Source organism: Cynara cardunculus, assembly GCF_001531365.2.
Source record: "Cynara cardunculus var. scolymus isolate 2C chromosome LG 10, CcrdV1, whole genome shotgun sequence".
Taxonomy (NCBI): domain Eukaryota; kingdom Viridiplantae; phylum Streptophyta; class Magnoliopsida; order Asterales; family Asteraceae; genus Cynara; species Cynara cardunculus.
This window is the reverse complement of record NC_037537.1, coordinates 16,859,295-16,874,772: the sequence shown is the minus strand read 5'-3', so window position 1 is coordinate 16,874,772 and position 15,478 is coordinate 16,859,295. Positions and strand designations below refer to the sequence as shown.

General features: G+C 35.0%; 1 protein-coding gene across 3 annotated transcripts; it reads left to right on the top strand.

Annotated features, from left to right (window-relative positions):
• The first annotated feature begins 6,266 nt into the window (after positions 1-6,266).
• On the top strand, positions 6,267-15,478 carry LOC112520243 (protein EMSY-LIKE 3-like). Of its 3 annotated transcripts, none has more exons than XM_025128542.1 (10): positions 6,267-6,404; positions 10,881-11,092; positions 11,179-11,288; positions 11,410-11,662; positions 11,741-11,962; positions 12,047-12,115; positions 13,182-13,424; positions 13,501-13,569; positions 13,660-13,723; positions 15,066-15,478. In XM_025128542.1, exons 2-10 carry the CDS (start codon positions 10,964-10,966, stop codon positions 15,110-15,112), a joined length of 1,206 nt encoding a protein of 401 aa, XP_024984310.1. In that variant the 5' UTR covers positions 6,267-6,404; positions 10,881-10,963; the 3' UTR covers positions 15,113-15,478. The 3 variants fall into 3 exon arrangements, with proteins under 3 accessions (XP_024984310.1, XP_024984309.1, XP_024984308.1); XM_025128541.1 differs by having other exon boundaries at positions 6,267-6,550; positions 11,747-11,962; XM_025128540.1 differs by having other exon boundaries at positions 6,267-6,550.

The window sequence follows — 15,478 nt, the reverse complement described above, 5'->3', positions numbered from 1 at the left end:
TAATTAGAATAATTATCGAGTTCCAATAAAATGAATAATTATTTATTTTATAAAAAATTATATTATTAAACCAAATATAAATTACTTCGTTATTGTACATAAATTAAATTATAAAAAATTGAATTAAAAAATTACACAAAAAAATGAGGAATTTCAAATAGTTAATTTTATACTAATATCGATATATTTTTGTCTAATTTTTATGATATCTTCAAACATATATTTAATTCAAAAATAAAAATATCATCGCTTTCTCAAAATCACATAAAGCCATATTATAACATCGACTGAGATAAAGAATAAAATAAAATATAAAAATCACGATGTATCTCGCTGCATTGCGCGAATACGCTTCTAGTATAATATAGTATAGACAGTTAAATAATTTATTTTTGGTTTAACATTAAAATTTTGTTAAAGATAACGATTTTGTTAGAACTCAATGATTATTCTTAATATATTTTACATTTTTTATATTTAAAATGAGATATTCATCCTATATTTGATTATGTTTATCTGCAGTTAATTATACGAACTCAAAAATGTAACTTTAATAAGTTGTACTTACGTATAATTTACTTGTAATCTTAAACTTTAAGTAATATACATTGATAAACAGTACTTTATACATAAAGAATGATTTTTAAGAGTTTTTATCAAATGCTCTATAATATAGTATAAATATGTCAAGTCGGTTTTCAAGATAAATATTTTGTTTGTATAAAATGTAATACTTTTTTTAAAAGGATGTTTTAAAAAGTAATTTTTTTAATTAATGAGATAGATTCTAATCTACATGTCCTTTATAATATCCTTATATTTATTAAATAATATGTTACTATTTTTGCATTTAACTCTTATTGGTTTCCTATTTGTATACACCCTTTCTTATACTGATATTTTATTACGTTGTTTGCTCTCTATTTTTTTATTAACATGGATATTTAACCCGTTATGTGAGCCGATTAATCCTAGTATAATCATCTGTTTTACAGATAACACAGAGTCACTGCATTTGAACATTCGTGGCCACAAGAGGATTTTTATTTCTCCTTGGATTTGAACTTGGGACCTCCTGGTACTTTTGACCTTTGAAGCCAAGCTCAAACCAATCAGTCATCACCCTTGTGGTTTGCTCTCTATTTTTTTTAAAGTCTAAAAAATCAACTTTCTTAAAAAAAGAACTTTTTGTTTCTCTCGTGGTATTGTTTTTTTCATTAAACATTTTATGGATTAAACTAATTATTTGTTTATTTTTTTAAGTAAAATAAACAGTCTGAATAATATAATGACCATTTTAGCCATTGTTCTACAATAATTGTTTCATAAATACAAATTCTAAATGATAAAAATATCAGTCTAACAACTTGATTTAATATAACAATACAAACCTAACAGATGCAAATATATAACTGCAACATCTTCTTCAACCTGTGTGACTCTTTATAAAAAACTAGTTGTGTACCCGCGCAATGCGGCGGTAGCCATGAATTTTAACGATTTTGAAATTCCACTGGTTTTATAAGATAAGATTTAACGATTATATATGTTACACTTGGTCTTTACATATTAATACAATTTGAATAAATGAGAGTTATGGTTCCAATTACAGACTATCGATGAAAAAAAATTGTATGACAGTTTAAAATCCAATATATTTAAAATCCAACATATTTAAACGACTTCACAAATGTGTTCGATTTATACCAAAAGCAAAGAACCAAAAAACTTGAGTTTTAAGATAAACACTCAAAACCAATAAAGAAAACTACAAATTTGACAGATCATAAGCAATAAAAAGACCAAAAAAGATGGGTTTTTGAATGAAATTTCAACTGCTTACCCTCTTTCTTGTTCAAAAACTCAAATTAAGGTTGAATTAATACATGTATATATATATTTCAAAAAAACCCAAGAACATATTAATTCATAACATATTATACAGTGCAATTTAGACAGTCTAACCCCAAAATATATAGTATATATATAAATAAATAACTATAAAAGTATAAATCGTAAATATTAAAAATATTTTTTCATAACATATATAATATATAATAATATAATTAAGTAAAAAACTATTCAATATTGGACTCATTTCGAAGGTATTAACGAGACGATTATAATTGTGTAACTTGTTAAAATAAAAATGTATTTTTTAAACATGTTTTAATTGATATACGATTATGTATATTAAAAGTAAATGACGTAAAGTAAATTAATTAACTAATTATAGGGGTATAAAGTTTAAATTTAAATTTATAATTTTAAAAAAAATTGGTTGTGAGGAGGTGAGTGTATGTGAGGAGATGAGTGGGTGAAAAAGTGATATAAAGGGTATCTTGGTCATTTAGTATTTTAAGATTTTAAAACTTTTGTTAAATTTGCTTTATAAGATAGTATAGATTACTTGCTCATAAGTATTCAAACAAAATTAAGAGTCTAACGTTCAAATAAATGTGATTCACTAACATAGCTACAAGACCATAATTGCATGCTAGTCTACTAGATCATGATCCACTATAAAAGACAATTGTACTTGGAGTATCAAGAAATGCCACCTGAAATAAACATACCATGAGTTGGAAACTTTTGCATTGTACTCGACTAGTAGAATTTGATTGAGATGGTTGTGTGGTCCATCACCCTTTATATTACGAGGCAACTTCAACAAAACTGGTGTTTATGTTAAATGCGGGCCCGACCCTGGGCACGTGCAGTCCGTGCGACCGCACAGGGCATCAAAGCCCAAAGGGACATCAAATTTTTATATAGTATTAGTTATGGTTTTTCGGGTTTAGTAACTTGAGACTTGGGCTTTAATTATAAATAGAGGGCCAACTGGCCAAGCCTATTAACAACAAACCCAATGACTTAATCGGTGACAATAGGATAGACGCATCACAATTCACAAGATGATTGGCTTTGGCGATTTGCAATTGACGATCTCTATTGTTCTTTGAGTGTTCGAGTTTTTCAATTTTCGACGATGACGTTCCAGTTCCAGTTCCAGAGGAAGACGATTAATGATGATGAGTCTAATGACTGTCCATGGGACGATGTATCGATCTTGATGATCAATCGATGAATTGCCGACTGCCCGACTATATATACTCGAATACACGATTGTCGATTAAACTCTCAGATCTCAATCCTTCAAATCTAGATACAGTCGAATGCATTGTATTTTTTCAAATCTGGATTTTGGAACTGTGGAAGTCGAACTGTGGAAGTCGATTGTATTGTTTCTCAAGCCAATGTATGATTTTGTTTCTAAATTCTGACATAGTAACATTTAATTGATTAATTTTGACATTATGCATTCATTATATTTCCAATTGATACAAGCTCTCTTGTCATCTTATGGTAATGGTTGCTGACTTGCTCACTTGCTGAATGTTGAATATGAAAAAGTAATTGATACATTTGCTTCTAGAAGTACACGAATACATCGTTTTAGGTGATATATTTATATTTTGTAATTTGGGGTTTTGGTTTTTATGTCCCTCTTAGTATTTTCCATGTTAATTAATAAAATTCGACGTAAGGTTGAAATCCCTAGCTTGACTAGGTTCCAAACCCTTTAATAAAATCGTATCTTTCGTCATTTCATTTGCTTAAAAAATAGGCACAAGGGCATTTTTTAGGATCTTCGCACAGAACATCAAAAACCTCAGGAACGACACTAGTTAAACGTTCAAATGTGTTCTTTCGTCCCGAACAATTAATTCCTTAAAACGCAAATGATCAAACAACTATTTCTTGAACGATTCGAAAGCCAAATCTAGCTTGTCCAATTGTTCAATTGCATTGTTATTGTACATGAACAACCAAACCTGTCACTTGATGTATTATTCATCAAATCCAATAATCTCTCATACCTTTTCGTGTTAATCGGGGGTACTATTCAAATCCACCTTTTCCAAAATCCAAACCAATTTTTCAATCATGTCAACACATATTCCAATACAACTAAAACTTAAGATTCAAAATACCATAACAGAAACCTATTCATCAAGCATTTATCCAGTTTCCTCAACTCTGATTTTGACTGGACTCATTTTGTTTCGCCTCCAATTTGCCTTACCATCTTATCTCCATTGTTGTTGGTTCAAGGAGGCTAGCATCAAGACATTTGTTGAAACCCATATCAAAACCTTTTTGTGCGTGAAACAGAAGCGAGATAGAGAAGGGACAAGGGAGCAACCACAAGTGGCAATATGGAAGGAGAGCGTTTGAGAAGCAAACACAAGATAGAGGAGTGTCATGAGCGCATTTCAGTGGTAGTGATAGAGGAGGGTAGTGAAAAAAAGGAGAGTTGCCCGAATTATGCTCATTCTCATGGGTTAAGTGAATAAGCAATTGGTTGAACGAAAAAACCACAAACAAATAGTCACGTATAACTAACATAATAAGGGGTTGTTTACTTTTTTTTTCCCTCCATAAGTCCTGTATGGGTTAGATTATTTATTTGAACAAATTTGTCCATCTGAAGGTTCGGAGACCGATGAATTTGAGGGAGACAAAAATAGTTAGATTACTCATAGAGCATCTTTAATATTAATTTGTTTGAGGTGTCTTAATGGAGAAAAGTAAGGGATAATGACTTATTTCATTAAACCATTTGGTTAAATGATTTAGTTATTAAATACTAAAAAACAACACTAGTATATAATCGATCAAATAAACCATCCAAATCATTAAGTTGATTAAGGGGCCGTTTACCAAACGCTTATCCGAGTAAGGAGCTGTTCGTTTTGTTTTATGTTAAAACCTGTATGGATATAGTTGTCTGTATATTAACATATAAGTTCTTGTTCGGTTGTTGTGCTGAATAAACAGTCTGAATGTCAGAAATGACCATTTTATCCCCGGTCTTTATTTTTGTCTAAATAAAATAACAGTTTGATGAAAATGTGGATGGATACATGTATAACTATTCACAATGGATTTCCAAATGTTCTTTTCCTTTATGATCTCAACTATTCAAAATTGAAACTAAAGAGTAAAAAAATTATCTATGCGTACAGTCTCATTTACAATGAAGAAAGGTCTAAGTGGTGATGTCTATGTTGGTGGTAAGAAATTTTTTGCACTTCACATAACCCAACCAAACGGAATGAACAGGTATACTGCACTTCTCTGCTCCGATCGAAAACCCCCAACAACACCCTCCACTTTCTTTCTTATCCCTCCATTCACCATCGTCCCTAACACCACGCTACCTAACCCTCTAAAATCTCTGCCGGCAACAGACACTAGAATGGGGGGCTCACTCTTCCAGTCTTCACCAACATAGAACACACATCGACACACACCTATATAAAGCACACACACAGACCCACATGGGTATTTTTGCCTTCCTTAAACCCTAGACTCCCACATCGAAATCGAAATCGAAATCAAGATGGATAGAAAGCTCGTTTCAGAATTGAAAGAAGACTTTGACCCAAATCAAAATCAAGATCAAGGAATAGGTAATCTCGTATGTTGATTTAAACCCAGTTCGAAATTTGAGAGATGGAGAGAAAGCTCGTTTCAGAGATGGAGGACGAGGGATAGACAGAGATCGAGAGATGGAAATGAGGAGCAAGGAGCTACAAGACCTTATCTTCTTAAAGGAGGCATGCTTGAGGAAGGAGAAGGGAGGCAACGTGAATCATAAGGACAAGAAAGGAAAAATGAGGGCTGAATGCAAACCACACCTTTTTACTAGCTGACCGAATAAGCCATCATCTGTTTCATTAAGCCACAACCGAACAACCTTGTATGGCTTACCGAATAAGCCATACATTCTATACAACTTATTAAGCTGCTACCGAACAACCCTTAAGTGCTTATCAAGTAACATTACCTTACTGAATGAATATGGTAAATACCAAGAATCTTACCCGGTAAGAACAAAGACAAGTACTGAGAGTCTTACTCGGTAAGAGAGATCGATAACTCTTACCATGGTTAGTGCTTACCGGATAAATTGTTGCATTTGATACAATTTTGGCGGATTAAAATCTTATCCGATAAGTAAGTCATAATATTAAAATTTTCCAATAAACACTTAACCGGATAAACTTTTGGTAAACGCGTAAACATTAATTGGGTACCAAATAACCAATCTATTTGATTTGGTTTGTACTTTGTAGTAAAAAAAATTGTACCCAACTTCACATTATCCCACAAGTAAAAAAGGAGTCAAAACATATAAAGGAGGCGGAACTCAAACCCACGTTTAACCAAAAACGCGAAATTCACCTATAGATCTGTTTCAAATCCGCGCCTCTCACTTCCTCCGACCTCCTCCCACCCTTGTCACCACTCTCTCTTCTAAACTCAAAATCAAACCCTAATTCGCCGTCAGTTGTTCTCCTTAATCTCACGACGATACCGAAAGAGCAATTTGCACGGTAAATTGGAGTTAATTTCCCACAATTTCATGTTTCTTTGAACTTTTATGCGAAAATTGGGGTTTTCTTCGGTTAATATTTGTGGAACTTGATAATCTCGGGATTTTACAATCTGGCTATGGATTACGAACCTTTCGATAGCAGCGGTGAGCTCTAACTCTACAAAGATCCTATTTTTTCAACTTTATTTTGTTGTAAGCTAGGTTTTTTTTGGGTGAATTTGTTATTGATCAGTATATGATGCTTTCAGCTTGAATTTTTCCTGCATTTTCTTTCTGAATCGGGGTTTAGTATTTTTTGGTGTATTTCGTTGCACCTTTTTTTCATCTAGAAGAATGAAGAGAACGACAAGTGTAGCTTCAATAATGACACTCTTATTTTTGGTGTCGTGGACTGCAGCTGAAGTTTGTTGTCTTCTTTGATGGTAGCTTGTAGTTTGGGTTGAATGTACTTGAACCAAGTGACGCTTCAAACCTGAGAGCTACCTTGTTGGCATAACCAAGAGATACGTTTTATTAAGATAGACTGTCTTCCCCAAAAAAGACAATCAGCTAGTTATTGTTAGGGGTTTATGTGACTTCATAACTGGAAATTATCATTGTTGGCATCGTGCAAATTTAATTTTTGAATTGTTAGTGGAAATATGACCTCTAACCAAACAGAGATAACCCAGATATCAGTAATTCAGAATTAAGGGGCGGTCATAAGTAGCTCAATTGTTTCTCATTGAAAAGAATAAAAAAGCATGTGGCTTGTGATCAAGTAGGGTCCTTACACCATGTGTAAGCTTTCTTCTTTTGGTTGATCATTGGCTGTTGATTTCCATGCATCTCTTTTAAGGTGTGTACTTTGTGTTGCTTAGTCATGTGGCATGCCATGTCATGCTTGAATACAATTCCTTAGAGCATCTTACCCTTTCTTTTTGGATGCCTGATCTTTTCTGGTTTTAATTGTCATCAGGATGTTTGTACCTGTAACACTCCAACTCTAGAAGTAGAGTTTGTGCCATTTTAGATTCATTTACCGGCCTACTTTTGTGAGAGTGAGTGAACTGAAGTTTTTACAAAAAAATGCGAGTGTTACAGAAATTTGAGCTGCACATAACACACAATACTCTCTTACATGTCGGTCTTTTCAGTTCCTAGCATGTAAAGCCTTGTACTTTATCATTATCTGCAGAAGCACATTGATGCTAATTCAAGATTTTATTTTAATGTTCTTAATGTTTGTTAGTTGGATTTGAACTGGTCATGAATTTGTTTCACATTGTACATCTTGTCAGTTTGTTTTAAAGTGCATTAATGCTCTAAACATTCTTTGGGTGGTTTGTGGCGTTTGAGAACCAAAATAGCAGTCTGCTGTATGTTTCTAATACGCCACATGGTAACTATGTTGTATAATATATATAGACAGTTCATAGGATTGATGGCTGAAGGGTAAATTGCTGCTCAATCCTTGTTGGTTGGTTAAGGGTTAATTGGATGTAGCATAGAACTGAGACACAGTGCTTTCCCTTGCAGGGAACAGATAGGCATCATAGTCACACTCACACCACATGCTTTGGCGCAATGTCTTTTGAATCTCATAAATTCTTAATCTTTTGTGATGAATGAAGTCAATGAACTTAAGGACTATCCAATGCAGATTACTCCCCATCATTTCATAAAAAGATTCTGTGGTTTTCAGACAGAAAGAAAGCAGTAGGAGTTTGGTGATGGCTGACAAGTGTTTCTATTTATGTACTTCTAACAAATAGATGCAGGGATCATTGAAAGATAATCAAGTTCATTCTATTGTAGCTCCGATGGGCATTACGGCTGATTTATTTTTTGGCTTTGGATTTGTTACAGTACTTCAAGTTAAGCACCAATAACTACAATTTTTGTATGCAAAAGGCCATAGTATGACACCACCACACCTGAACTTCACTTGAGATTTACTTTTCCTACCAGGTAGCATTGGAATTAGACATATCTTAATTAGCTACTGAGCTGAAACCGTATTTTTTTCAGCAAGTTTTGCAATTTCATATTGTCATGCGTAAGTGAAAGATAACAGTGGGAGTTTTTCATCCATAAATATGATAGAACCTATGTTGCAAGGACATGGGCGTGGGGATAGAAATACATGATACATGGATGTTGAGATTTGGAGATTCTAAAAAGTTGAGGATTTTTTTTGGAAGGGTGTCCTAGGCTATGCCTGGACTAATCCCGGCAAATTGTGACTGCAAGAAAACCAGCCCCGATAAACCCAGTGGCCACAATTGTTGAGTATGCATGGAATCAAACCCTGGGCAGATGGGATATTCCGCCATATTCCACATGACCTCAACCACTATGCCACAACCCTTGTGGTTTAATTCTTTTTGAGGATCTCAGTGTGTTTATGTACATTTATGTGTGTGCATATATATAAAAATCTTAAACCTGGCCAATTGAAATAAAAGGTTACTTTATGATTCATACATTAAATACATAAGATAATTACAATTATACAAACTAAAATCTAAGTTTCTCATGAACTTGCTTTTAGATACTTGGCCTATAAACTATCATAAAAAATAATTTGTTTTGTTTCTTCTTTTTCTCAGTCATACAACTTATATATGCAAAATTGCTCCTTGGAAATTATTGTATTCCCACGAATTCATGGTCAATATATTTAGGGATGTGGTAAATGCCATGCACCCCGTAATAAATGTGCCATAAAGCACCCTATAGGGATTTGGCCAGTGGTGGAAGCATCCCTGCTTCCTAGATGAGAGTCTAACTGTTAGAATTGATGTGTGTAATATTACATTTGGAAAATATTTCTTCTTTGCAACAGTGAGGATGTGGGATAATGGATTAATCATAAGACGTTTCATGTATATTTTTGGTGGTTGCTAATGTGGGATAATGGGCTAATGTTCTTGTATTTTGAAGTTGATAGACCTGGTACATCACATACATATCATCGAATTGTAACTGATGTTATAGGACCTGCTGGTTCCCTCATGAATCACGAAGATGTTCGTGTGTTTTGGGATGCGAAGTAGGTGAATCTACAAGTCAAGTAGCCACATTGTCAATACCCGAACTTGCAAAAAATATGGAGAACTTGATGATGAGAAAAAATCAAGACTATGTTTAGAGGAGATAGCTTCTTAATCATTAAAGCCACTTCTTCTGGCTGGTGTTTTCCTTTTTATTAGGGATTTTGTGGGGTTTTCAGAAAATGCATAAACGATAGGAAGAGAAAAGGACAGAAGTGCAGTGAAGGAGATAAAAGTTCATTTGACATTTTACTCACTGTACTTGCCTAACGTTTTCACCAAATTTGGGTGCTTAAACTGGAATGTTGTGCATTCTTTTGTCACTGCCAAATATATTCTTTTGACTAACGTTTTCATCAAATATATTTTTAATTATGTTCCTACATCTATTAGTAGATAACTGATGCTAATTGGTGGTCAAAAATAAAGAAATTAGTATTTGAATCACATCCATACCTTATTTACTTAATCACTTCATCTTTATTCTATTTAGACCTAGCTTAATTTATATTTTTTTCTAGCATGTAATATTTCCCTTTTTATGGCAATAGAACCTAAATCAGTTACCCTATTTTATTATAATCATCTTATTTGCTAGTTCTGTAAGATTATTGTATTTACAGTATATTTGATTGCACATGAGTACAACTGTATATGGATATATGTAATGTACTGCACTCAAGTATTCAGTGTAGTACATCTCTAAAATAATGTAGTTGATGAGACTAAATCACAAGAACAATGTTACACCAATACAAGTATATATGGATACATTTTAACATACTGCATACACAAAATAATATACCCATACCTGCATCTCAAACCAACGAATTTTCCCAATTGCATCTAAACCGTAACACCTCCTTCCTGCCACCAAGAAAGGGGCAAAACTCTAGAGATGCTTCTTGCGTGAATTGTATGATTTGTATCGTAAAAAGGTAAAGATGTAAAATGATACGACCATTGGTGAACGTCAAAAGCAATTGGTGATAAGGATTGTTCAGATAGTAACCTATGCCTATGTGTTGCTTTAAAATCAATGTTTAAGCTATGGATGTCTTTAACGATAATCAGTGGTGGTGATCCTTTTGACATATGATGTAAATAATACTTCTAAAGGTGTATATTCAATGCAATAGGATGTAAATAGTGCTCCTAAAAGAGTGTATAAATTGTTATCTGAAGTATCCGTTTGAAATATGACGCTTATTCTTGGATATATTATTACATGGGTTCGGGGAAAAGAGAGTATTAGATAGTTATCTACTAGGCTTTCTTGCTCCGGACTTGTAAAAATATTTACATAAGATGGTTTACACGGAGTGCTGATTGGATGCCTTTTCCCCTTTCTTTTGCTTGCTATTTCTTATTTACACCTGACATCTCATTTTGTCTTGGTGAACTTGAACCTCATGATAGATTATTTGAAATTGTTGCAGGAACTGATGATGATCTTCCTCCGTCACATCAAAATAGAATTCCAAGAGGTGGGCGTGTTGCAGGAAATGGAAGAGCTGCAGTTATGGGTTCTACCCAATATCCTAGGATGTATGCAGAAACTGATATGGAAGCCCAAATTCACCACCTTGAGCAAGAAGCATATAGTTCAGTTTTAAGAGCCTTTAAAGCTCAAGCTGATGCCATCACTTGGGTACTTCTAAATATATGCACTAATCCGATTTCTAAATTTTTACTCACTCAGGCTTTATTGAATGTTCAATGCATGAATTTCTTCAGGAGAAGGAAAGTCTAATAACTGAACTCAGAAAAGAACTGAGATTATCAAATGAAGAACACAGGGAGCTTTTGGGCAAAGTAAATGCAGATGATGTTATTCGTAGAATAAGGTCCATTGGTGCTACTAAACAAGCTTTATTATTTTGTGACAATTGTCCCTATTTATCTGATTTCAGCGAGGCTTTGATCTTTTCTATTTTCTGATGGATAATGTTTTGATGATGCCAATAGGGAGTGGAGACAGTCTGGTGGGATTCAACCTGGGATTCTTGGCACTGGGCAAGCTGTTCATGATCCATCACCCAGTCCCTCTGTCTCAGCATCTCGTAAGAAACAGAAGATGAACCCATCAGGAGCTTCACAATCTTTTGGTGGACCACCTGCACCTTTTCATCCACAACCAGTGTCTGCACCGAACCAGCCATCTTCATCAGCTGCTAGAAGAGCACCTCTGACAGGAACTAAGGGCAAAAACAAGAAATCTGTAAGATGAAATTCCTGATTTTGGTACTACATGGCTTCTACTTTATTTTTCTTTCGAGTTTGACTTTCATTTTGACAGGCCCAGATGATGGGTGGAGCATCTTCAATGAAAATGCAGTATCCTCCCTCAGGTCCAACCGCAAGAGGCCAGCTTGGTAATCGTGTGACTTCTGGTGCACTTGCAAATGAGTCTGCTGAGACAGCATCATACTCGGCGTTGATTGGGAGAAAAGTGAGAACCAGGTGGCCTGACGACAACAATTTCTATGAAGCTGTTATAACAGATTATAATCCTGTTGAGGTAATTTGAATATGCAAACATGTACATATTCAGTACCCTGGGCCTCCATATTATATGCTAAAAATTTCTCATTGCCATTTTCAGGGTCGGCATGCGTTAGTTTATGATATAGGCACAGCAAATGAGACTTGGGAGTGGGTCAATCTTGCAGAGGTAAGTATAAAACTAGTCTACTATATTGCTAATTAAAATAGAATGCTTAGGAGTATAACAAAATATGTTTACAGGTGCTGCCAAGGTGCCAAGTGTATGATCCCTAGATACACACATATATACATGCATCTGTGGTTAGCATTAGGTGTTCTTGTCTTTATTTATTGATAATAGTAGCAATAATCATTTTAGCATTATCATTATGGTTTTGGCATGATTACCTATCTTCTCTTATGCTTTCTATATGTCTATTTGTTTTTTGTCTCTTCTTTGGCAAGAGAGGATGAAGTTTAAGAAGTTTGGGTGATTGGGATGTTATTTATCTATGTTCTTGATCCGGTACATTCCTTAGCATAGGTGATTGCATCCATGATAAAATTCGATACTGTTAGGTCTCAATGATCCAATCTTGCTCTTCGGATTTATGCCAGAATAAGCAATATCTTGCAAATAAGGAGGAATTTTGTTTTGGACAGTTTAATCTCAAGTCTATACATTGATATGCGAATGGCTGGTTGGTTGTCGGTGTTGTTTGATTTATGATTGATGGGATTATGAAGTTCCATTTGGCTGCTCCTGTAAGGGCATGCATATAGTCGGTGATTTATAAATCATAACTATATTTACTTTGCAGCTATGTGGTGTCACGTAGGTTGGATACCCTTTTGTGCCATCATTGTTTCCAGCCCCATTTTGAAGATAGGTCCCAATGTGAGCTAAAGAGTGATTCCTAAATTCCGTGTGGGGGTGTCGGGCCCACAGGAAATAAGGGGGACAAGGCAATATTTAAGTGGGTGGATTTTGAAGTCTTTGGATCAAAATTGGACAGCTATGGTGATGGATGAATATGCTCTGATGTGAGAATATATATGGAGAGGCTCATATTTTCAAAAAACTGACTTACCTCTAATTCTTATTCATAACAGCTTCACTCCTGTGCCAAATCTTATTTCTTTACTGTGATTATGTTAAAAAGTGTAATGCTTATTGAAATGTTCAAACAATTTGCTCGGTTTTTTATGACTTGAGAATTGTTTAACTTTTAACTAATATTTTGTTCATGCAGATTTCTCCTGAGGATATACAATGGGAAGGCGAAGACCCTGGAATTCCTCACAAAGGGGGTTTCGGCCGATCAGGTCACGGAATGAATAGACCTGTTGGGCGTGATGGTGGTCCAGGTGCCGGAAGAGGTAGGGGGGTGACCAAAGGTCAAACGAGAAAGGAATTTCCACCGTCACAGAATGGCATAGGAAAGAAGGGTCCAGATGATATTCAGTTACTTCACACTGATGCTCTAATAAAGGAGGTAATAACAAGCACCTGGATTGATACAAATAATGTTAGCGTTTCCTGTAGTTCATTCATCTGGTCAATATGCGCAGGTGGAGAGGGTATTTGGCTCTAGTCATCCAGATCCTCTTGAAATAGAGAAAGCTAAGAAAGTGCTGAAGGTTAAAAAAACTCAATAGTTTGCAACGCTGAATCTTCTAATTGTTTTTTTATTGGTTGAGAGGGCTTATTAGTCATTCTTTGTGATGCAGGAACATGAACAAGCGCTTGCCGATGCCATTGCAAGGCTTGCTGATATATCTGATGGTGAAAGTGGTACAGACTAATTTAATCTACAATGATTTTACCACTAAAAGATCATATGCTTAAATCCAATCATGCTGTTAGTCATTTGAAAATTATGATTGTACCAAGTGTCTCAAGCCACAAGAAAATTTGGGTTTTCCAACTTAAGATTGGTGAAGTTTCGTGAAAATCTCTTAGTGTCGCTGCCTTGATAAGCTCTTGAAGGAGATTGTTTTAAAAGTGAAATGCCAGCCTAATTTGCATTTAAAAGGCAATATTTTGGATGTAACTTACATTTTACTGTGGTTACAAATTTGGTAAGCTAACCACAAGGGTGGTGCCTGATTGGTTTGAGCTTGACTCCAAAGGTCAAAAGTACCAGGAGGTCCCATGTTCAAATCCAAGGAGGAATAAAAATCCCCTTGTGGCTACGGAGGTTCAAATGCGGTGACTCCAGGCTATCTGCAAAGCAGGTGGTCGCCCTGGGATTAGTGGGCTCGCATAGCGGATTGGATATCCAGGTTAATAAAAAAAAATTGGTAAGCTAGATATTCTAGCATCAGAAATTTGCATGACCTTGTTATAAAAATGAGGAAATCTCAAGTTCTTCTAGTCATTCTTGTCATAACTATTACTAGGCTGTATATTGAGCCTTAATTTACAGATCTCTCCTCCCCACAGCTTTTGATGTGCATTCGTGCTCCAATATGTGCATTTACGTCCTCTAGGTTTGCAAGTCTCTTGAGTCTATATGGTGGCCGCTTATATTTCTACCTGCTTAGGATGTACTTGAAAGCCACAAAAATGTTTTTTTTTTACTTTGTGACGTCTATATGTAGCTACATCTCTTGTTAAAAAATACAATAATTTCATTTGAGTGAATTGGCCATGACATGTTAACCAACCTCCATGCTTTCAAAAATGCAAAAAGAAAAAAATATGCACGTGACAGAATGTGCAAAATGTTGGCAAACAAGAATGATGGTCATTTTGCTCATTGTTTCTAACTACAAATTGCTAGTTATAATGTTTTTCCCCTTTCTACATTTATAAAAGTATATTGGTTGGTTAACACAATTTTGTCACCCCGAACTTATTGCATCCTGTTTGTCAATCAGCATCATTACATATTGCTGGTGGTATTGATTTTGGTAGACAAGATTCCCCTGTTATGCCAGTTATTGAAGGATACGTCGAACATTGGAGAATTCTCTTAACATGCTTATTCCTGTTTAGGATGCAGATAACTGTCATTGTTCATTTGGGGTAGAAACAGGTCTGCGTACATTCCACCCCCAGACCTGCTTCTTAGTGGGATATACTGGGTTTGTTTGGTTTGGTTTGGTTTGGTTAACTGTTGCTTCTGTTACAGATGAAGGTGGTCGGTTCTTGCGTGGCCAGCCAATGGATCGAGAATGACGAACAGATTCACATATGGGAGTTAGTGTAGCAGATTCTAACGGCAGTGGCCTGAGATGTGGAACCCGTGGAAGGCAAGATAGGTTTGTGCCACGTAGACGTGTTTTTACAAAGATGGGGGTGACACATTGAAAATGAAGGATTCTATAGAAGGGAATTGTTGTAAAATGGCATAATATCTTCAGGTTACAAAAGTTACTGCTCATAATGTGTAGTGGTAAATTGGTAAAAGTAGTCTTTGGGTTATAATTTATGGGGTGGGAAAGGGGTAGTTTGGTTATTTTTTATGTTGGGTTGTAGAAATTAATGTGCATTTTTTTTTTTTTTGTTGATTTGAAAGGTTTCTATGAGCATGGGCTTGTGATC

Coding starts and splice junctions, on each gene's coding strand:
- LOC112520243 (XM_025128540.1), top strand. CDS start 6,523: ATGGATTACGAACCTTTCGATAGCAGCG. Junction 12,116..13,181: donor AGTGGGTCAATCTTGCAGAG/GTAAGTATAAAA, acceptor TTGTTCATGCAG/ATTTCTCCTGAGGATATACA. Junction 13,570..13,659: donor AAGCTAAGAAAGTGCTGAAG/GTTAAAAAAACT, acceptor TTTGTGATGCAG/GAACATGAACAAGCGCTTGC.